The sequence below is a fragment of the Trachypithecus francoisi genome, unplaced genomic scaffold (assembly GCF_009764315.1).
Source record: "Trachypithecus francoisi isolate TF-2019V2 unplaced genomic scaffold, Tfra_2.0 Lachesis_group17, whole genome shotgun sequence".
Taxonomy (NCBI): domain Eukaryota; kingdom Metazoa; phylum Chordata; class Mammalia; order Primates; family Cercopithecidae; genus Trachypithecus; species Trachypithecus francoisi.
The window spans coordinates 61,603,346-61,625,609 of record NW_022681462.1 but is presented as its reverse complement, the minus strand read 5'-3'; the positions used below and the strand labels follow the sequence as shown (position 1 = coordinate 61,625,609).

Genomic DNA, 22,264 nt, shown 5'->3' with positions numbered 1-22,264 from the left:
TCGGTTTCCTGCACATGGTTAACCATACATCATCAGGAGAGAAATGAACGAGTCATTGACTTCATCTAGCCAAATACAACCGACTTTTCAGTGTCTTTGAATAATTTTCTTCTCTTAAATTCATGCATGCCAATAAATACAGACATAAATATACCTTCACAGTATACAGACACTTAGCAGGTACATAAGAGAGAATTCTGAGAAAAATCAATGTTCTGCCTATTGACAATGAGTCATTCTTAATTCACATTAGAATTAAATGAGCATAAAAATCAAAATCCATTGCATACATGATTACTGCCAGAGCAAAATAGAGTGTGAATCAAAATCCAGTTGTACGTGTCTTCATTCTATCTGAGTGAAGTACCTGTTTAAAATGATTAAAAATGATTTAAGACAAGTTAATCTGCTCCAACAGCATGGCAGATGTAAGCAGCAGGCTTGGACCGCCGAGCCAGAGCCCTAATACCCCAACAGGTCGGTTCTTGCCAAATGGGCTCAGGCAGTGTTGTTTTACCAGCCTGGCATCCAAGCTCTGGCACAGGTAATGCTGTTTCCAGAAGAAAAGTACTTAATGGATGTTTCTTTGGTAAATACTCCAAGGTGCATGTTGTCTTAGAAGCAGATTCCGTTCAACCCACAGAGATCTCTCTGGGTCTCTTCTTAACCCCTCTGTTCATTCTTAGCCATCGGATATTTACTAAGGGCCTATTACATCTCAGGCACTGTGCAGCGTGCTGGGGGTAATACAGTGGTAAACCAAACTCAGTTCCTTTGTTCCCTCTTTGTAGACCTTGCTGCCTGCTGGGGGCATTCACATTTTCTTGTAATATATACTATACCAGAAAAGGTATAGTGCCTTGGACCCCTTAGGATGGGCACTGAACCCCCACATGGACTCCCATGGGGGAGTCCATGAATGCTTCTTACAGAAAGTGATGGGAGTTGGCCAGAGAAGGCATTGGGCGACGCTGTTACAGACAGAGGAAACAGTTTATGCAAAAGCCTGAAAGTCAACACTTAATAGGCATACCTTTTATTTTATATTTACTCGTAATTAAATATGTATTTGCCATTTGAATATCAGATTAAAAGGCTTTTCCTGGTGGTAATTTTGGTTTTTCTTTTGCTTTCTTGTGTCTCCCCATAGGACCTAACACAGAACTAGGTCTATGGTAAGGGCTTGACAACTGTGAATTTCCTCCTCCCTTCCCTTGAGCAGTCCCATGGGAGGGTGAATGCTGCCGTCACAGCCTTTACTGGGAGCTGATGGGTGAGGGCTACAAAGAGCATGGAGCCAGTAGGTGCTGGAGGCAGGGCAAGGGTGAGATGAGGAAAGGCTACAGACAGCAAAGACACACCTCGGCGGTTTACAGTTTTCTTAAGACCCAACATTAACAGACTTGTCCTAGGTGAGCAACTTTGAAATATGAGTGTTGTTGAGCTTAAAAATCTAGAGTCAGTGAGTGCTATTTTAAGCCTCCAGACCCTTGGCCTAGGAGTTCAGGTGCAAATGCAGAAAAAGGAGAGCTTGAGAGCCAGAAAGCCTACAGATCTGGGCCTTCCTGGTTAGCTCTAGGGGAATTCTAGATGCTTCAGTGTCCATTCTGTGTTTAGCTTCCAGGATTGTTCAGTTCAAAATGGTTGACCCTTGCCCTTAAGCAATTTATCATTGATATTTTCTTCACATCACTAAAATCCTGTATTCTTAGGATCTTTTAAATACAGTGTTCCGCACAGTGAGTCCTCCAGGTTTTAGTAATATACTTGATGTTTTCTTTTATTTTGAAGCTGCAGTAGAAACAGCTATATAGACTTTTTTATATATATAAAAGAGAGAGCATGCCATAAACCAGCATCTGATCCTAACCTCTCCGCGTCTAGATGTTCACAGTCATGGCAATATTCATCCAGTAGCTAATTTTTGCCTTGACCTTCTCTTAGGGCATAGAACCCCACTGCATTTGTAATGCTGGTCGTATTGCACTTGACTGCTTTTCACAGTATTGGTCTCTGCTATCAATCAGTGCTGTGCACTTGTGGGGAATGTATGATGGCCAGCAGGGCCTCTCCACACTGACTTGGATCTTGAGATAGTTCTGAGTTGGTAAACCTTTGACAGTGAGTGGCTGTCATTGTGGGCAGCCTTTTACCATTGAGGATCAAAGGTTAGACTGCCCTGGAACTTGGGAGTTTGGTCAGAGTTCTCAGTAGCATGCACAGCTCTGTCTAACTTGCATGGATAAAGAATTTGCTGGAAAAACATGAGACAGCTCACAGATACAGTAGGCAAACTGGAAAATCAATGGGAAAACGGACAGGAACTAAGGAGGCTGGAACACAGCTGTGCTTCTCAGACGCGGCCATGGGAAACCACAGCAGGTCAGCTCACAGCCGGTTTGCCTCCATGCCACTGCCTCAAAAGTCACGGGGATATCAGGAAGGCCAAGCCTCGGTGTTCCATGTGCTTCCCAGTTCACACACTGAGGTACGCCCTTTGTGGCAGACAAAGTCAGCTACAGTGGGTAGTAAAGATAAAATGAAAGCAAGCAGGTACACCCACCAGGTTGCAATTCCTGGACAAATTATTCCAATGATATCCTCTTTCTATTCCTCACCTGGTTCCCCCTCTAGTTGGTGTTGTCATTGGCCATTGTGTTGTTCCCTTCCAGCATCACTTGTAATGTCGTCAGTCAACAAAAAAAAAGAGCAGATATTCGAATCTGTTTACGTGACAGTGGTTTTTTTAGTATGTGAGAAAGGGGTAATGAACTCATGGTTTAAATGGTTAAGTTTGGAAACTGCTCATGAAGGGCAATTGGAACTAATATTTGTTAAGCACCCACTCTGTGCCAGGAACTGGTGTAAACCCTTTCCGTATTACCTCATTTAGGCATCACAGTAAGCCTTTCAAATGAACCTGAACCTAAGTGAGACTAAGACATTGTATTCACACATTATTAATACTAAATCAGAGTAATCTTCAAACTTAGCCTGGGAGACGTTATGTTCTCCTGCTCAGGCTCAGGCGTCTCTGCCTTACTAATCCTTAAGTAGCATCGTGGGAGCTCCCTGTTTTGGTAAATGTTCTCTAATCTTTATGTCTTCGATTTTTTAATCCCTTTTCCAATGGCCCCAAATATGTGGTTGACCATTAAAAATAAGATTGATAAGCCAATGAAGTGTCATCATTGAGAAGTCAGGGCTGGATAACCACACACCTGAAGACCTTCTGCACTGAAAATGTTGGTGATCCTGGGGAGAGACACCAGAGAGTGACCAGGCAGTCAGTATTTCTGGCCCTGCTCCTGGGCACCTGACTCTGGAGCAGGTGCTATGGACTTGAGGAAAATATGGACAGCAGAGCAGATGTGGGTCCTTCTTGGAGGAGTTCAGGGCTTCTCAGGACCTTCTCCTCCACTGTCCAGCCTAGAAACTGGGTGGTTAAGGGTTTGCTCTGTGAGTTTCAAATCTTAGTTTCCTACCCCCATACTAGCTGTGGGCCCCTGGGCAAGGCGTGCACCCTCTCTAGGTCTCAGATTTGTCATCTTTAAAATGGGAGTGATGATAGTACCTATTTCAGAGGTTGGGGAGAATTTAAGGAACCCCTCTACATGAGGCACACTAGTAAAGGCTCACCAGCACCATCAGTGAGCACAGGGTCTTCGTGGTTTTCTCCTTGTTTCACATGAGGATGGCAGAAGCCAAGTCTCAGAATGATACCTCCCATCCAAGGAAGGCAGGGGCCCAAGGCAGGTGCTCAGCACATAGCTGTTGATGAGTGGAAAAGAAACAAGGGCGTGGACCAGAGTTGATCTCAGCATGTACGTTCACAACACTTTTACTCCTCAACGTTATTTTTTTAATTTTTATATCTGTTGATTGTCTCTTTCCACTCTGGGATATAAGCGCCAAGAGGATAGGGAACATGTTTCCATAGTGCCAAGAACAGTGCGTGTCACGTGGTAGTCACTCCATGAATATTTGAATGCATGAGTGTATGGGTTTTTTTCTGTGAAAGGGAACAAGCTGACAAGGAGCCTGTGGGTAGCTTCTGCCCTGGAACCTCCTAAGCCCTGGGCTGACTGTCTCATTCTTCCACCAGGCACTCCAGGCAGCCTCGTGTTCTTGCTGGCTGAAGGCTGCCCACAGGAAGCTGCCTGTGCCTGCTCCTTGCCCTAGCAAACTACAGGGCTCAGGGCAGAGCCTTGCAGATTGGAAGCTGCTGAGTTTGATGTTGTAAGACTCGCTGGGAAATGCTGCCATTTGGATTTATTATTTTAATTGTTTTATAGTTTATATTTATGCCCTGCAGTGGTTTTCCATTAAATCAGAACACTTATGTTTTCAAAAAAGAGCATGTATGGTTGTGGGTATATATCTTAACAGCTAATCTCTGGCAATAAAAGCTGTTTGACAGTCATCAACAGATTAGGAAATTAGTATTTGTTTAATTTACCTCCCTTAGGGACTATTAGCACATGAAAATAGCGATTTTTTTGTGTGATTTTCTTTTTTTAGCCTGATAAGATGACAGATTTTGCTCTTGTATATTCTTAAGGTTTCAGGTATAATTGTTTTTGTGGTTGTTTTCATTTTTATTAGCATAAACCATTGGGTTGGTAAAAGTAATTACAAAATTGGAAAGAGACAACACAAAGTATAATCTAATAAGTTATTTATAATTAAACTTTTATTGATTTTATGTCATATTTATACCATATGTATATATAATACCATATAAAACATAAACATGCATATATAATATACCATTACATATATTAATCATACTATATACTTTATCATACATACTTTGTTATACATTATATGTATACTTTGTTATATGTAATAAAGTATATAGTATGATTAATATAACATGACATTGATACATAGAAACGTTGAGAGTTACATGTTGTCTGGGTACATTCTCACAACACATGTTAATTATCTTTTTAGTTTTCACTGAAGTTTCCATTTTTGTCATAGCACTTGCTAAAATAAATTTTTAAGTCATGATTTCTTTATTTCAGAATCGACTGCTTAAAGGATTTATTTGTCATAGATCTGAACCACCAACAAATCCCACATTCCTTTCTTCAGTTTGGTCAAAGCACTTGCTTTCTGGCTGAGAAATATTCCTTCCACAGACCTCATTGCTCTGTTTCCACTTGGTCTGGCTCATTTGCTGGCCCGCTAACCTACCCACACGTAGCTTCATTACAAAACACGTTAAGATATGTCCTCTACACAGGTAGAAAGTGCTGCTTGTTTTAGACCCTTACAGTAGCTTGAGAAGGGTAAAACTACAAATGGTAAACGTGAGGGTCTGCTATACTATGTGTGCGCACCCTTGTGCCATCAGGATGCTTCCATACCTGAATCGTAATTGAGAGACTTTGCTTAAAAACTGGGGGTCACTTTTTCCCAAAGCAGAGATAGGTTATCCTTTTTAAGTACCTCTCTTCCTTGAATGTAACTTACTAATATTTCATCCACATCTATGGCCAAACAACCTGCTCTAGTGTGAGTATAATCCAGCTGATGACTGCCAGCAAAGTCAGGGATTGAACAGCACTCTGAATTTTAGCTGAATGACTTCAAGAAAATTCAAATCTTGCTCCAAGTAGAGTCTTCAGGTTAAAGGAGGTAAAAGGAAGCAGTTGGCTGGGGATGGACTCAGAGGCAGGGGTAAGGCCGGAAATCTGGACTCTTCCTGCCAGGATTTGAGAAGTGGTCTTGAAGCTGTGCCCCATGCCTCGTCACCTCTACTGACTCTCCTGGGTCTTCTGATCCATCTCTGCAAGTTCCCTGGGGGAAGTTACATTTCAAGCCATAAGGGTCCATCTTAGCTCAATGACACGGAGCAGATTTGTGAGTAGTTCAGAAGGGATCATAGTTTAGGGAAGGGTGATTTTTAAAAAGAAGGAAGTAAAGAAATGTCCAGAGTATAGGCATCCCTTCTATGGGTCTGGTGGAGTGGAAAGGAAAGAGATCACCCAGGAACACTGAGTTGATTTGGGCTGGGTCACCATTGCCCCAACTAACCTGCTCCTCAGGGACAGCCAAGGGTGGACAAAGGAGAAGCTGCTGGGTCCTTCTTGCTTGGAAGACTGGAAGGCTTATGGAACACAGAATCTGGTGGGTTTTTTTCGGGTTTTCTCTGAATGGGGTTCTTCTCACATGCTGACTCTACTGCCTTGAAAAAGGGCATGTTGGCCGGGCGCGGTGGCTCTCGCCTGCAATCCCAGCACTTTGGGAGGCCGAGGCAGGCAGATCAGGAGGTCAGGAGATCGAGACCATCCTGGCTAACACGGTGAAACCCCGTCTCTACTAAAAATACATAAAATTAGCCGGGCGTGGTGGTGGGCGCCTGTAGTCCCAGCTACTTGGGAGGCTGAGGCAGGAGAATGGCATGAACCCGGGAGGCGGAGCTTGCAGTGAACTGAGATCTGGCCACTGCACTCCAGCCTGGGCGACAGAGAGAGACTCCATCTTGAAAAAAAAAGAAAAAGAAAAAGGGCATGTCTCCCAGTGTCACTCCAAGAGTTATTGCTTGCTTTTCTTTTTTTATCCAAGTGGAATTCTGGAACTCTCCTTCTCTCCCATTGGCGGGTTTGAGGTTTACAGTTCCTTTCTTTACTAAAGCTATTCACTGGGCAGACCCTGATACACAATTCCTCTATTAGTCTGGAAAGTCTTTTCTCAAAAGATACAACAAATTATTATTATTATTATTATTATTTCTAAATCAGAGTCTCAAAGCATAAAAAGAAAAAATAAATAAATAGAAGTAAGGGCAAGTGACTTTATCTGCCTGGGCCTCAGCTGGATAAAAAGACCTCTGAACCACCCAAGTTCAGAGCCCTTCACGGACTGACTACACTCTTTGTTTAAGATTCTCTCTCTTTTTGGGTTTCTCGAACACCAAAGTCCTGTGTGGTTGCTCTGTCCCAAGTCCCAGCCATCAGGAGTTGTGCTTGCTCACAGATCATTACTAGCCCTCTTCTCTTCTCACACTATATGTGATCCTCTTCTCGAAAAATCTCACCCACATTCATTCTTTTCCTCCAGCCCAAAGCTTCACATATGACACCTAGGCAGCGTGTCCAGTGAGGTCCCTCCAAGGAATCAATAATGTTCAGCATGCACAAGCTCATGCATGAGCTGAACTGCTGCTGTCCTCCTGCCTCCCTCCAAACCCTGGGCCTTCCTGGTATGTCATAAGTGCTCAGTAGATGTCCATCACACGGAGAAATGGAGGCTGTCTTTATCTCTAATCGCCTTTGATTTGTAAACTCTACCAGATTATGTCCTCCCCAATGAAGAGGAGGACTCTTCTTAACCTACCTCATTCGCCTGAGCCCGTGCAGCCTCATTGTCCATCAGACCACAGGTCTAGGCCCGTAACAGGGCATAAGTGCAGCCCTGTACCCCTTCTTATTGGCATGTATGCATATGCGCACACGTGCGCACACAGACACATTTCTTAGCCGTTGGAAAGCACCGCATGATCTTAAAGCAAATACCTTCCGTGGCCAAATTAAACAAATACAAATGTAAGACTTCTTTTTTAAGAATAATAAAATCTGTTTTCTGTCACTTCAGAGGTCAGTCCATTTTCAGCCTTCTAACCTTGAATGAGGCCTCTGATATCCTCCAAGTAACTTGAGTGACCCCCACTTTGCAGGAAGACGTGCCTTCCCTACATCCCCGTCAAATTGTGTGGAGTTACATTTGCGTTTCCTCAGCTCTTTATCTGGGCTGGGGTGACCTACAAGGGGCTAACCAATCTCCTAGCACGTGGCTCTTTACGTGGCTGGACATGGAAGATGTACGCCTACTAGTTTTGGCAGCTTCTGGTCCTGACAAAGGAGCTTGAAGTGCAGTTTTCTGGCCTTCCTGTCCGGGAATTCTGGAGCCTACACTGGGTTCTATGGTCCACTTCCACCAGGCTCCAGGAACGCCCCTAGAAAGGTTACTCTTGGTCCTTTAGCTGGAGTGGCCCTTTCTGTGACGACAGAGTGCTGGCTGGACTTGGAGCTGCAAATCTCTGGGCCCAAAAGAGGTGAGACCGGCAATCCTTGCCTTCTAAGGCAGTGATGATGTCCTGTTTCTCCCTCTGGTTTTAGAACTTGCCATCCTAGTACTCTGGCCTCATGTCCATCTCTCCCTCTAGACCCTAGGCATCTCCTTGAAAACAGGGATTGTGTCTTTCTTCCCTCTCCATATCCTCAAACAGACTCTAGGTAGAAACTCAGTAACTATTATAGAATTGTTACATAATAGGGCCAAGTAGACAATCAATGTATCAGTAGTTGTAATCATGCCGCCAATTAGATGGATGCTAAAATGGACTTCATAGAGACCCTGCCCATCATTTTGTTCTGACATTCAGTGAACATTGAATACTGGGTACTTTGCAGGGCCCTGGGGACCAATCTGTGAACACAAAGGCACCATCTCTGTTCTCCTGGAGTTCATGTGAAGAAACCAATAATGCTCAAGGAAATAAGCAAAATAATGACAAATTGTGGTCATTGTTGTGGAGGAGCTGACCAAAGTGTTGTGACTAAGATTAAAGGAAGGGTTGCGGGTGGTAGTGAGGGGCTGCTTTAGGTAAAATGGCCAAGAGAGGCATCTTTGGGATAAAGGCAAAGACCTCACAACAAGAGGGTGTTGCTTGGTTCTCTTCCTGAGTATAATAAGGAGAATGGATTGGAGAGTGCAAGAGAATGTTGGATTCAGCTGCCTCTGATGGTTTTGGCCCTTAGTTTTAATAATTTTCAATAAAAATGTTTTAATCATTCCATACGTTATCTGGAAATGCATGTTCATATCATCTGGCTGCTTGGGACCACGATCTGTGAATTCACTTTTCTGATCTTATTCCTTCATCCATTTTGACCAGTAGGTATTGAGACACTGGGATGCATCAGACACTATGGGGACTTGGAGACCCTGCCCTCATGGAATGGTTGCTTGTGGAGGATAAGACACTCATGGTGGAACAGGAGACAGGGACCACCCAAAGGTTTCTCTGGCCTTCTAGCCTCATCCATCATTATACACTCTCCTGATCCAAACTGGATGGATGAGGCTAGAAGGCCATGGGGGACCACAAAGGGCCTCTCACACCATGCTGACAACTCTGCTTCTGGGGTGCCATTGAAGAATGCAAGCAGCAGGGGAGCATCATCTGATTTACATTTCGTGTAAAAATGCCTGCTGGCAAAGGTTTGCTCCAAAGTGGAAAGGGGAAACATTTGGTGTGCAACAGCCAGGACTGCAAGTTCAAGCAAGTTCTTTCACGGGCTCCAGCTGCCTTTGCTTCCTGGATCTTAGACTGGAAGGACCCTTGGGGATTAACTTATCCAGCCGTCTTATCTCATATTTGAGGACAGTAATGCTCAGAAAAGTGACTTGCTTATGGTCAGTCTGTCCTGGGCTCTGCCCAAACAGCTGTTTTGATGACCAAGTTGATTGACCTGGAGAGGGATAGGGGAACTAGGTGTAAGTGTCACGACGGATCATCAGGGTAGCTCACCCACATGCTGGAAACACAAGGCAATGCGTTTCCCCTCAGCAGGGATCAGAATTTTATCCATGAATATTAAGGATAAGAATGTACTTTCATTATTATGGGCTTAAAAAAAGTAATTGGATGATCATGCAATCAGATAAGCAACTCTGTAGTGATTCCAAGGCTTAATGCCCAGGTACAGCCACAGGCTGTTTATTATTGTTTTTTCTGTTGGCGGGATCAACCAGGTACCAGGCTATTTATTTTGGCTTCAAACTGAGATGTTGTTTGACACCTCTGGCTTCCAGCTGTCAGTGTAGTGGCTCAAAGTCTTCTCTCTCCAGTTGAGAGGACATCTGTTTGATCAAAATAGCATTGTCTGGCTTATCAGTTACATCTTATAAGCATGTTTCCATGAGTTAGAAACAACCACCGCCCCAAAAACTACAACTGTGTTCTCTGTCCCATGAAAGGGCGGGCGTGTGGACACAATGTATATTTTTTTCTCCTCAAGCAACACAGTGAAGTGATTCAGAGCATGGAAGTGGGGTCAGGTAGGGTGGACTCTGTTGCTCACTCACCACCTGTATGTCCTGGGCCAGTTAAATAACCCCTCAAACCCTTTTTCCTCATCTAGCAGGTAGGGATAATATAGTCTTACCAGATTCACAGAACACTTCTGGGATTAAATGAAGTAAGGGATAGAAAAGATTCCACACTGGGCTTGGGATATAAAAGCATTTGGAAGGAGAAAAGTAGTTAATTGTTTTGCTTCTAAATGATTGAATTTTTCTATGCAAAGACTTGGAGAAGAATTTCCCTGGAGATTGACCCAGAATGAAATATTATCGTTGACTCTCAGTTATCAGCACTGCAATGGAGAACTTGAAAATCATTTACCTTGGCCTCAGAAACAAATTATGCTTTTTTTTTTTTTTTTTTTTGGATGGAGAGTCAATAAACGCACCTTGTTTGCCTTTGTGTTTGGCCTCTGGCTGGTAGTCTTTGAGGGACTTGCTTCCTGAGAGTAATGGGAGGTGCCTGTGCAGAGAATGTCAGGAAGAGGGTGCCTGCCATTCACCAACATTTGCCACAATGTTGAGCTGGAAAAAACATCTTTCTCTCAAGTGTATTACTAAATTTATGAAGGTGCCTGGTAACATCTGCCAGAAGAGCCAATATTCCCGTCTGATTGACCACAGTCATTCACGAGTCTTCACTATTTGTCCCAAAACAAGCAGGGTTTCTTCATAATCTCCCTCGAGGGCCTGCTCTAGGACACGAAGTAATTTTTCTAATCTCTTATCTTCAAGTAACTGGAGGAATTTGCTGTTATTTCTGCAGCACTCAGGCCTGAGCTTTGTGGAATTTGCATGCCAGGGAAGTGAGGGCATTGGAAAATGAGCGAAGAATAAAGGAGCATTACAGGGCTCTTCTATGGTGAATTTTCAGGTCAAGCATAAAAGAATTGTTTCCCATTCTTTCTGATATGTTAAGGGCCTCACACGTGCTAACTCTTTGCTAGATGCTGTATGGTTTACAGAAGGAGAGTTTTCTGGCTGTTATTCTTAGGGAATCTACCATCAATATAGAAAAATACAATTTTCCAAATGGGAAAGGATAAATTCAGATGAGATAGCTGAGGTGCAGGGTAAAGAAAACAGGATTCCACTAAACCTCTATAGTTCAGGTCCCAGTCACCTCCCTAGCCTTGTTTACTCACCCCCACCCCACCTCAGGTTCTTTATCTGCAAACCCATGATGGTACTGACTGCCCAGGGCTGTTGTGGGAAGGAAAGGGATTCTGTATGTGATAGCACACAGTGGTGGCCAGTCCTGAGAAGTATAAGTGTCTGGAAGCTGTTGCGTGAATCCTGTTGATCAACATCTGCACAGCCTCACCCCGACCTGTGAGCCCCGTTGTCTTTGCTTTCTTCCGGGGAACTTTGCGTTTCCATACACAGTGTCATTCCCCAGTCCCTGGGAAAGGAATCCTGACTTTCTCACTGGGCTATGCTAAAAGTCTCAGTCAGTCTCATCTCTGCTCCACATCGTTTGTCCCTTTCCCCTGTGTTACAGTTGTATATACTTCATATGTTTCATCCCACAGCATCTATCTCAGTGCCTTATACACATAAGAGACCTTAAGTACTTTTCAAAAATAAAAGGATTTTTATGGATTTAGTGACTTGCACTGGCATGGGATGTGTATTTTAAGAAATGAGTGTTAGACCCCTGCAGGAGGCAGAATTTCTGGGATATCGTGGATCTGGCACTGTGCTAGAGCTTTCGCAGAGGTTACATCATTCCCTCGTGGCAATACTATCCTCATTTAACAGATAAGAAAACTAAGTCTTCCAGATATGTTGGACCAGCCCAACCTTATCCAGCTGGTAAGTGGCAGAGTTGGGATTCAGATTCACAGCTGCCTCACTTCCGGTCTGACATCGGGAAGAGAAACATTGGGCACCCACTCAGCATCTCAGATCACATGTAGGCACAACTTCTTATACATAAATTATTATACACAGAATTACATAAATGCATAGCCAACCTGGGAGGCAATTCTTAGAAGCCAAAATATGTGTTTCAGATTATTCTAGACACATTGCTAGAGACCTGAACCGTCAGTTTCTTTGCTGGGCGCGGTGGCTCACACCTGTAATCCCAGCACTTCAGGAGACCAAGGCAGGTGGATCATTTGAGGTCAGGAGTTCGAGACCAGCCTGACCAACATGGTGAAACCCTGTCTCTACTAAAATTACAAAAAAAAAAAAATTATCTGGACAGTTGTGGTGCATGCCTGTAATCCCAGCTACTTGGGAGGCTGAGGCAGGAGAATCGCTTGATCCTGGGAGGCAGAGGTTGCACCAAGATAGCGCCACTGCACTCTAATCTGGATGACAGAGTGAGACCCTGTCTCAAAAAAAAAGTCAGTTTCTTGTCACGTTAGAAGTAGAGGTAGAATTCGACCCACCACTGGTCTCATCCCTTCTCCAGCAGATATCTTGATACAAGACCTTCCTTGCATACCAGTTCTCCCTCAGTCTTAGACCATTTCTTCACTGCCTTGCAGCAAAATCATGTCAGGGATCTGTTTGTACTCACTGATGCCTTTCCATTTTCCTTCCCTAATAAATTAGTTTGTATAGGTGGTCTTAGAAGTCAAACTTTTTGTTTCTCCCCTGACACTATAACTGCTAGGTCTTATTTTTTTCCTGCTCAGATCGGTTTTATAGAATATTTTTAAAGTACATTGTTTAGGGAATTTCCTTTCTTGTCATGTTGTGATTTTCTGGAAGAGATCATCCAGAAGAGCCTTCATCGTGTCACCCTGCTTCGAAGTGGGTCTGTGCCTGGTAGTGTCTGTGATCCATTGGGCTCCATGTTCTCCTCACCACAAAGACTTCTTTTCCCAGCCCAGAGGAATTTTAGTCCAAGCATCAAATAGAGATTTCCAACTCATACCTCTCTCATTTTATCTAATAGGTGGTCACAGGCAGTTATGTAGGGTCAGCCCATGCTGCCTCTTACCAGCCATGTGACCTCAGACAAGTTATCTTTTCTAAGCCTCAGTTTCCTCATACATTTAAAAATGTGGATTGAGGATGCCAAATGTTAGCAGGCTTGGTAGAGTCAGGATTCCCGTCTCCCAGGAATAAAATGGCTGAGGACACGCCAGGCGAATGCACCCTTTCCTTGTAGCCAGGGCATGGTTTCCAAATCTCTGTCTGGCTCCAGGCCAGGCCATGTTAGAGCCCTGATCACTGCTTAAGACTCAGATTAGAGCAGTGGTCGTCAACCAGAGGGCCTGCAAGGGACATTAAGCAATGTCTGGAGACACAGTTGGTTGTCACGACTGGAGAGGGGGCGTACTAATAGCATCTAATGCATTTAATGCATAGATGCATAGTGTCTCATAGCATCTAATGCATAGAGACCAGGGTGCTAGTAAACATCCTGCAGTGCACAGGACAGCCCCCGACAGCAAAGAATTATCCAGCCCCACATGTCAATCTGGTCACAGCATGGCAAAGTTAAGACACACTGGACTCGAGGGAAGCTGAAGAGCCTCGTTCTTATCACCTTCCTGTAGCCCACATCCCAGTTGGCTCTTGGCACTGGGGGAGGAAGTGGAGTTCCCTGGAAGTTCTCGTAAGTCTTCATTCAAGTGGAGAGTAAAGTAGCCATCCATCCAGGTGTCAGGCAACAAGGACTATCACAAAGGCATTCAGGCTGAGGGGGAAATGCTAGGAGTGGCCCTCCTAAAATCAAGGACCACCAAAGATGCTATCACCATTATTACTTAGCATTTTTCTTGAGGTTCCAGTCAACACAATCAGACAAAAGAAATGAATTAGAAGTATAAGCACTAAAAAGGAAGAGATAAATTAATCATTAATAGCGGACAATTTGAAAAATCCAGGAGAATCAACTGGAAAACTGTTACAAAAACTGAGGGTTCAGTATAATGGCAGGGCACAGAATGATAAACAAAAATCAATACCTAGCCTATACGTGTGTGACCAGATAGAAGACATAACAGAAGAAAGCCCCCATTTACCAGAGGAATTGAAAATATAAAATAATAGCCTGTATTATTTTGAAGTGGATTCCATTACAATTAACATATAAACCCAAAATAACTGTGCTCTAAATAAGATACAAGTTTATTTCTTTTTCATATGAAAGTTTTCTGAAGGCTGATGGTCCAGTGACCATTGCTAGGACTTAGTCCTTGTCTTTATGGTTGTAGGTGGCTGCTACTACTGTAGGTATTATATCCTCATTCATGCAATATACAGAATATATAGAAGAACATATATGTATGTGTATGTGTATATATGTGTGTGTGTATATATGTGTGTGTGTATATACATACGTATATATGTTTATACATATATATATGTTTATACACATATACGTATGTATATACACAGAGAGAGAGAGAGAGAAAGAGAATATATAGAAGGAGGAAAGAAAAAGAAGAGTAAGGCTCTTCCTTTTAAGGAGACTTCCACACATCTGATTGCCTAGAACCTAGTCACATAACTACACCCAGCTCCAAGCGCAGCTTTTAATTCTAGTTCATGGCTATGTAGCTATGTGCCTGGCTTAAAAAATAGAAAGTAAATGTTCTCTTACAAAGGAAGAAAGTGAGAATAGATATTGGGACAACCAGCAATCTGCCAGAAAATGTCATAAGAAATTTACAAGATCTATATGAGAGAATTTTAAAATGTTTCTAAGGGACACAGATGACATGAAAATGGAAAGACACAAAACATTATTGGATAAGAATGGAAGACTCAACATCATAAAAATATCAACTCTCCCTAAGTTAATGTATAACTTTAAACATATTCACAATAAAGACATCACCAGGATTGTTTTTTAACTAGACAAATGATTCTAAAGTTCATATGGAAAAATAAACAGGAATGGCCAGGAAATTTTGAAAAATAATAATATGTAGACTGGTACTACCGAGTGTTAAAAGGCATTATAAACTTGCAATAATTAAAAGAGTGTGGTATAGAGTGACACTGTAGAATAAAAGGTACAGGAAAAATCCAAGTGCACGAGAGGATTTAGTGCTAGTATTTGATAAAGGTGGTATTTCAATCAGTGAGGAAAAGTGACCTATTCTACATATGGTATTGGGACAACTTACTAAGTTTCTGAAAACAAGTGAAGTTGGATATATATCACACATCTTTTATCAGAGCAAGTCCCAAATATATCAAAGACTTACATTTATCAAATGAAAACGTAAAAGTACTAGGAGAAACCTTGGGAGAATACTTTTGTAACTTTGAAATGGGTAAAGCCTTTCAAATTAAGACATAAAACCCAAACTCATGTTATAAAACATCAATTCAATTACATAAAAATAAATAATATTGGCATGAAAAAACCACCATAAGCAATGCCAAAAGTCAGACAAAAAACTGGGATAAGTGTTTGCAATTCTTATCTTACTGTTTGCCCTTTCATGCTTGAAGTTTGTTTCCTAATATAGAAAGAGCTCCTAAAAATCGATAAAAAACAAACACCACAAAAGAAAAATGGGCAACAATTCATGGGAAAAAAATACAGATCTCTTTTGAATATATGAAAATATGCTCAAACTTACAGAGAAACTTAATAATATAATGAGGTACTGTTTTCACCTGTCAAACTACCAAAACTTGATAATATACCATGTTGGCAAGGATGTGGGAAGCAGGCACTGTCATATGTTGCTGATGGAAGTATAAATTGTTCTGCCTCCAAGAAGGGCAGTTTGGTGACATCCATCAAAATTCACATTCTTGTAGTACCTGATTCAGAAATTTCTTTTCTAGGAAATGTGTACAGTTACCTTCACACATGTGTGAAATGTCCTATGTAGACGGTTATTAACAGCAGCACTGTTTGATAGCGTATGCTAGAAGCATCCTAAATGTCCCCCAATAAATACAGTGGAGTATTATATAGCCACAATAAAGAATTAGAAGCTCTTGAAGTGCCAAGACAGACAGAGCTTCAATATATATTAAGTGAAAAAGATAAAGTCCCAAAGAACGTGTACAGTAAGCTCTCATTTTGTTAAATGAGGGGAAATGAATATATAATCATATTTTCTTATTTATATATAAAGTATGATCAAGAGAATACACAGGGCATGAATAAAAAGAAATCGCCTGTAGAGAGAGAAAAGGGTGTCAGGGAATGGATACAGGAGGGAGAATTTTTACTGCATGCCCTTTCATGCTTTTTGGTTTTTTGAACACGTGAATGTATTACCTATTGAAGAAAAATTGAATGAAACTGTAAATAGATAAATGAGTATAGGCTAGTCACATTGGCTCACATATTGGGAAAGAAATTTTGCTGGGATCCCCCCCTCTATTAAAAAAATGACCCCCCTCTTTAAAAAATGTCCCATTCCTCAAAAGTACCCTGGCCTTGCATTTGAGGACTGAGTACACAGGGACTAATAGCTGGGCAGTTGTCCCTCTTTGCAAAGCTGTCAATCTCCAGCAAGTTTGATGAGTACTTGCTACCTGCCTGACCATGTCCTGAACACTGAACACCATGGGAACCCTCAGGAGAATAGACAGCCTGCCCAGTTCTGCCCTGCCAGCAGGACCCCAAAGTAAGCAAGGCTGGGAAACCATTATTCCCAATCTTCCTCCCCAGGAATGTCTACAGGCCCCTAGCAAAGAGGCAGCAGTCAAAACATACAGCCAGGAGACTCCTGGGGCAGGAATAAGGACTGGAAATTCAGAGGTCCTGGGGTAGCAGTGCTGGTAAGAAAACCATGAAGGAATCTCTTAGGGAAAGACTAACTCTTTCTCTTCCTACCACCTTCTACCTCCACTGCATCTTGCCCCTCCCCCACCCCGAGCCATCATGGCACTGGGCTTCCCTGAGCCATCCCATCCACTGAAACCCCACTCATGAACTGCTTGCCACTGAGAGCCCAGTGCCAGGCAAGTTTAGTCCCAGAGGTGTGAGCTCTTTTCTTTATAATGGAACTGAAGACCCCCAGAGAAATAGAAAGTCCTGGCAATGGCCCTTCTGGCTCCCGGAAGTCTTTGGACCCACTCTAACTTTTTCTGTCATTAAGGAAAGGAACATAAGTCCCTAACTCTTCCTGGACTTGGTTTTATATGGACAGTTAGAGTTTTCAAGAAATACAGAGGGGTAATTGGAGGAAGTGACCAAGGGCAGGCTTCAGGCCTCAGTGGCAAGACAGCAGGAGGCAGCATTTTGGCCAGGGCCTCCCCCAGTCATAGCCAAGGGCAGCTGCTGCGTGCTGCCTACAGACCATGCTTGGCTGTGGCAGCCACCCTGGACCACATTTCCCCTGGGGAGAAGAAAGGGTAGAAAGCAAAGGGAGGGTAAGCATCTGGGGCCAGTGCAGGGGCAGGCAAAGAAGAGCAGGAGCTGGGGAGCAGTGAGGCCTTCCTCCTTCTTTGCCCCGCCTGAGGCAACTCCAGGCAGAAGGAAAGGCGGAGCCTTGCAGCCTGAGTCAGAAAAGGGGCAAGGTTCAAGCTGGCTTGGAATCTTCTGAATCCATTCAATGTATGCAAAATTAGAAGAAGTCCTTCCCTGGACATAACAAAGGCTTTAAAAAGAGTGCTTAGGGGGTGGCATTTAGGGTATTTTATGAAGTTGGGCTTGGTGGCTGGCATTAGAGGAAGTCAACCAATGTGAAGGCAGGAGGGCAGAGGAGCGTGACACACAGGGACAAGGATGCTGGCTTGCAGGGCAGATCCACCAAGCCTTCATCACCTGTAATCACCTAACTTCTTCTGGCTTCCATTGACTTATTTCTGTAAGGGTAGTTGCCATGTGTGCTTGTTCTAACTCACAGTGCTGTGCAATGGAATTGTTTAATGGAATTCACAGTGCTGAGCGTGGACCGTGAACTACGAGGTGCTTCCCACACATAAAGAAGCATCATTGTTGTTCCTTTTCCAATTAGTATCACCATTGTGCTGATCGTGTGTGCCATGGGGGTTTGCAGCACTGGATACTACAAAAGAGAGGAAATAGAGGGGCATGTGACTCAGTGGGGCCCCAGCTGTCAGCTTCTCAAGGACTCGGACATTTGCAAGTAGGCAGACAGTTCACCCAGTTCCCTTGAACTTGGTTCCTTCATGAAGAAAGTGAGTGTGACAATGTTAAAGACCTTCTACTTTACACACATCATCAGTCCTTCACATAAGCCTACAAGCAGGAGCGTGTCATTCTGATTCACCAGATAAGGTCACAGACCAGCAAGGTGACTTTACCAGGACAAGGCTGCAACCAGTGCTGCAAACTCAGGCCCTGAGTCCCTACCCAGTATTTGTCTCACTGCTCCATCACCCATAGCCAGAGCTGGGTCTTGACCACACACAGTGGCCAGGGTCGGGGTTGGGGAACCCTGGTCCCAGGGGGTCAGCTTGGTTGGGCTCACTGTTCTTTCTGTAGTTCATAAGCATTTGCTTAGAGCAGCACATTTTATATGCTCTTTTCTCTCAAGAAGTCCCAGCTGTAAGCAGAAACAGGGTCATGGGTACAATGCAGGCAGGTCCTAAAGTGCTTCCTGCCCCACCTTTGCACTCAGGCCTGGATCCCTGGCAATGACCAGAGTTCACATCTTGACACCAGCAGGCCCCCCTGCTTTCTGTGTGCAGAGGAATGGGCCTTATTTGCAAGACCCTTCACCCTCCATCCCAGAGTGGCTGTTGCGGGGAGCCCAGGGTGGAGACCACAGTGCAGTCTGGGTTCTTCTATGGGATCAGGCTTGCAGGTTCCAGGCATGGTAGCAGGGAATTCTTACCTAGAACCCCAAAGTGTAAAACAGGCCCCAAGGGAGCTGCACTGTTTGAGACTGGCATGCCTCTATGGCTCTTGCTTGCCGCACAGAACCACGTGGGCTCTGTGGGTCCAGGTTATTATAAGCAATGTGCCTTCCTTCCCGCCTCCAGACCTTTCCCCCACCCAGCCTGCTGGCCCCTAGGAAAGAGATCTTACAAATGCGTTGTGCTCATGCAGGCAGGATGCTTATTGCTGTTAGCATGCATTTCAAATTCTTTTTCCTAGCATTCCAGGCTCTTTGAGCAAAACATTCCTGTCTTGCTTCACCATTCACTGCGGCCCAGTTCTCTGGCCTCCTCACTCCCTTTTGCATCAGGTATATTGGCCTTCTCCTCTCTCCCATCTTCTCTCCTCACAGTGTGTCCAACCCTTACCTCCTAGCCAAGTTTCTCTTGAGGGGCGCTATTTTCTGGAGGCCCTCACTGCCTGCACTAGCTGTTTGTGGTCTCCCGCTCTGACACACAATAGCTCGCATGGTGCTCTATAAAGTAGTGCCTGACTCTTACGTGGTTTTATCTCTTTCATTGATGTCCCTATGTGTCATGCAGGGACCCCTAGCTGATCCCCATGGTTAGTTCATGAGGGACAGGGGTAGATGCTTCTTTCTTTCATAGCAGGGTCTGATTAATATGAATATGGGTGCATAGCAGGGCTTCCATATATACCTACTGACTTAGATCTATTAAACCACAGCAGTTGATATATTCCTGGGGTTACGGAAGTTCCTCCCTCTTGCTGAAGAGAGCGGAGGTGCCATTAGGGGCTGACTAACGTGAGAGACAGCCCCTGGACTGAGATGGATTTCAAGAAATGCAAGCTTCTTTCAGGACTTTTTTTCTGGAGATTTCCCTAAGATATGCACATACCTTCAACTCAAGAAGATTATATTGGGGTGAGTGGCATATTGACAATATGGTCCTGGCCTATCTTGCAGGGATTTGAAACTGGACAACATCCTTCTGGATGCAGAAGGTCACTGCAAGCTGGCTGACTTTGGGATGTGCAAGGAAGGGATTCTGAATGGTGTGACGACCACCACCTTCTGTGGGACTCCTGACTACATAGCTCCCGAGGTAAGACCTGTGTGCAAAGGTTCACCTCCTCCTGGTGCCAGGACCGAGGCAGTGGTCCAAACCCATGCACTGGGGTCATCTAGGGGTGCTGGGGGAAGGCTCTGGAAAACCAGGATGGATTCTAGGGAGGAGGGAGAAAAGGGAAGGTAAAAAGTTTGCTGATTGATGTCTGTCAAGAAGTCCTAGTGTTGGGGAGATGATGAGTGAAATGAGAGTAACAGGCTATTTCCCAAACCTGGGCAAGTTCTCATTGAACATCTCTTTCCCATCCGAGTCCAGAACCACCAGTAAATCTAGGACCAAGAGAAATTTGTTGACTTTTATTATTGCTTTCATGTCTTTAAAATCAGAATAGGGTGGGCACAGTGACTCACGTCTATAATCCCAGCACTTTGGGAGGCCAAAGCAGGCAGATCGCTTGAGCCCAGGAGTTCAAGACCAGCCTGGGCAACGTGGTGAAACTCTGTCTATACAAAAAATACAAAAATTAGCCTGGCATAGTGGTGCAAACCCGTAGTCCCAGCTACTCGGGAGGCTGAGGTGAAAGGATCAATTGAGCCCAGAAGATTGAGGCTATAGTGAGCCATAATTGCACCATTGCTCTCCAGCCTGGGTGACAGAGCAAGACCCTGTCTTAATAAAAAAAATTTTTTAAAAAGTAAAAAATAAAATCAGAATAAAGGAGCATTACTAATCACAGGAGCACTTCACTTTATCAGCTATAATTTACTGACCGTAAAACCAGGAACTGTTTGCCATTTCCCACATAGTGGCAGTTCTATGCTGTGGGTACACAGGATGGAGCAGGAAGAGGAGAGTGACTGCGCCTCATTGTATACAGATATCAGAGATATTCACTGTGGCCCACTCCAATAGGTTGCCTTTCGTGAACGTTGTTTGGGATGTTTTGCTTGGCATAAAGTGTTTGTTTGCCTTATTCCTGCCCAAACTGAGAGATACCTGGTATGATATGATTCAGGTTTAAGACATGGCCTGTCATAGACATTCAAAATGATCTTCATGGTTCTGAGACGTGTAAGATAGGAAAGAAGTACCAGTCCCCACTAACACCGCCCATGGCGGATAGGTATTAGCACATTCGGAGCTGGTTTCTTTCAGTGGGCATTGTTAGAACACCTGCTAGGCACAAAGCAATATGGGGATAAAGAAATCACTGAGACACTTGTCCTATTCTAAAGAAACTTTTGGTCTAAAGGGAGTGACAGATAAGTAAACAACTAATTAAGCAGAATAAATAGGCACATAAGGCCGGGCGCGGTGGCTCAAGCCTGTAATCCCAGCACTTTGGGAGGCCGAGACGGGCGGATCACGAGGTCAGGAGATCGAGACCATCCTGGCTAACACGGTGAAACCCCGTCTCTACTAAAAATACAAAAAAAAAACTAGCCGGGCGAGGTGGCGGGCGCCTGTAGTCCCAGCTACTCGGGAGGCTGAGGCAGGAGAATGGCGTAAACCCGGGAGGCGGAGCTTGCAGTGAGCTGAGATCCGGCCACTGCACTCCAGCCCGGGCGACAGAGTAAGACTCAGTCTCAAAAAAAAAAAAAAAAATAGGCACATAAAACAAGATGGTATCCTCAGGGATCAGGAAAGGCTTCTTGGAGCACCTGGTGGATGAATTGAGTTGTAAAGAATGAGGATTTCCTTTGACGGAAGGGGTGGGGAGGGTATTCCTGAAAACAACAGGACTGGAACGGGGGCAGGACAGGAAAGGAGGTTCAGTGTCCCTGGGCCCTGGATCCTTTGAGGGCAGGGTCTGTGTTTCTAATCTGGGTACTGCCAGGATCCGGCACACAAATTAGGCTCTTATAGAAAGGTTTGTTAAAAAATGAGAACTTATGACGTTCCAACATGAGCAAAGGCCAAGGGACAAAAACATCTTGGTCTTTTCCAGGACAGTTAGAAAGTATAGCTAGATCATAGGGTTTCCTGGTACTCATCGTAATGAATGAGATTGGGATAAAGACCCAAGGAATGTGGCTTTGATCCTGTAGGATCTGTGGACCCACTCAGGGTTCCAGTGGAGGAGGGTCCTAGTCAGATCCATCCCAGGAAGAAGGCAGGCCACAGCCATGCAGATCAGAAGTCAGGGAGTGAGGGACTGATGGTCAGGAGGCTTCACAGACCAGACAAGACAGGGGAGGCCTGAGGAACATCTCAAAGTGAAGGTGATGAGTAATAGGTGGTTTCCCTTTAGAACCTTATCTTCTAAGAGATCTGAAGAGTAGGGATTTCAGGCTCTCTGCGAGTGTATTCCCTTAGCAAGAACACTAGGAATTCAACCTTCAAGTAGCAA

General features: G+C 44.1%; 1 protein-coding gene across 2 annotated transcripts in view; it reads left to right on the top strand.

The window, feature by feature from the left end:
* PRKCE (protein kinase C epsilon) overlaps positions 1-22,264 on the top strand; it is a 548,372-nt gene that overhangs the window by 487,489 nt on the left and 38,619 nt on the right. For both annotated transcript variants that reach the window (XM_033175814.1, XM_033175815.1), the window contains exon 12: positions 19,812-19,950. In XM_033175814.1, coding sequence (XP_033031705.1) covers positions 19,812-19,950 — 139 coding nt within the window. The remainder of the gene's footprint in view (positions 1-19,811; positions 19,951-22,264) is intronic.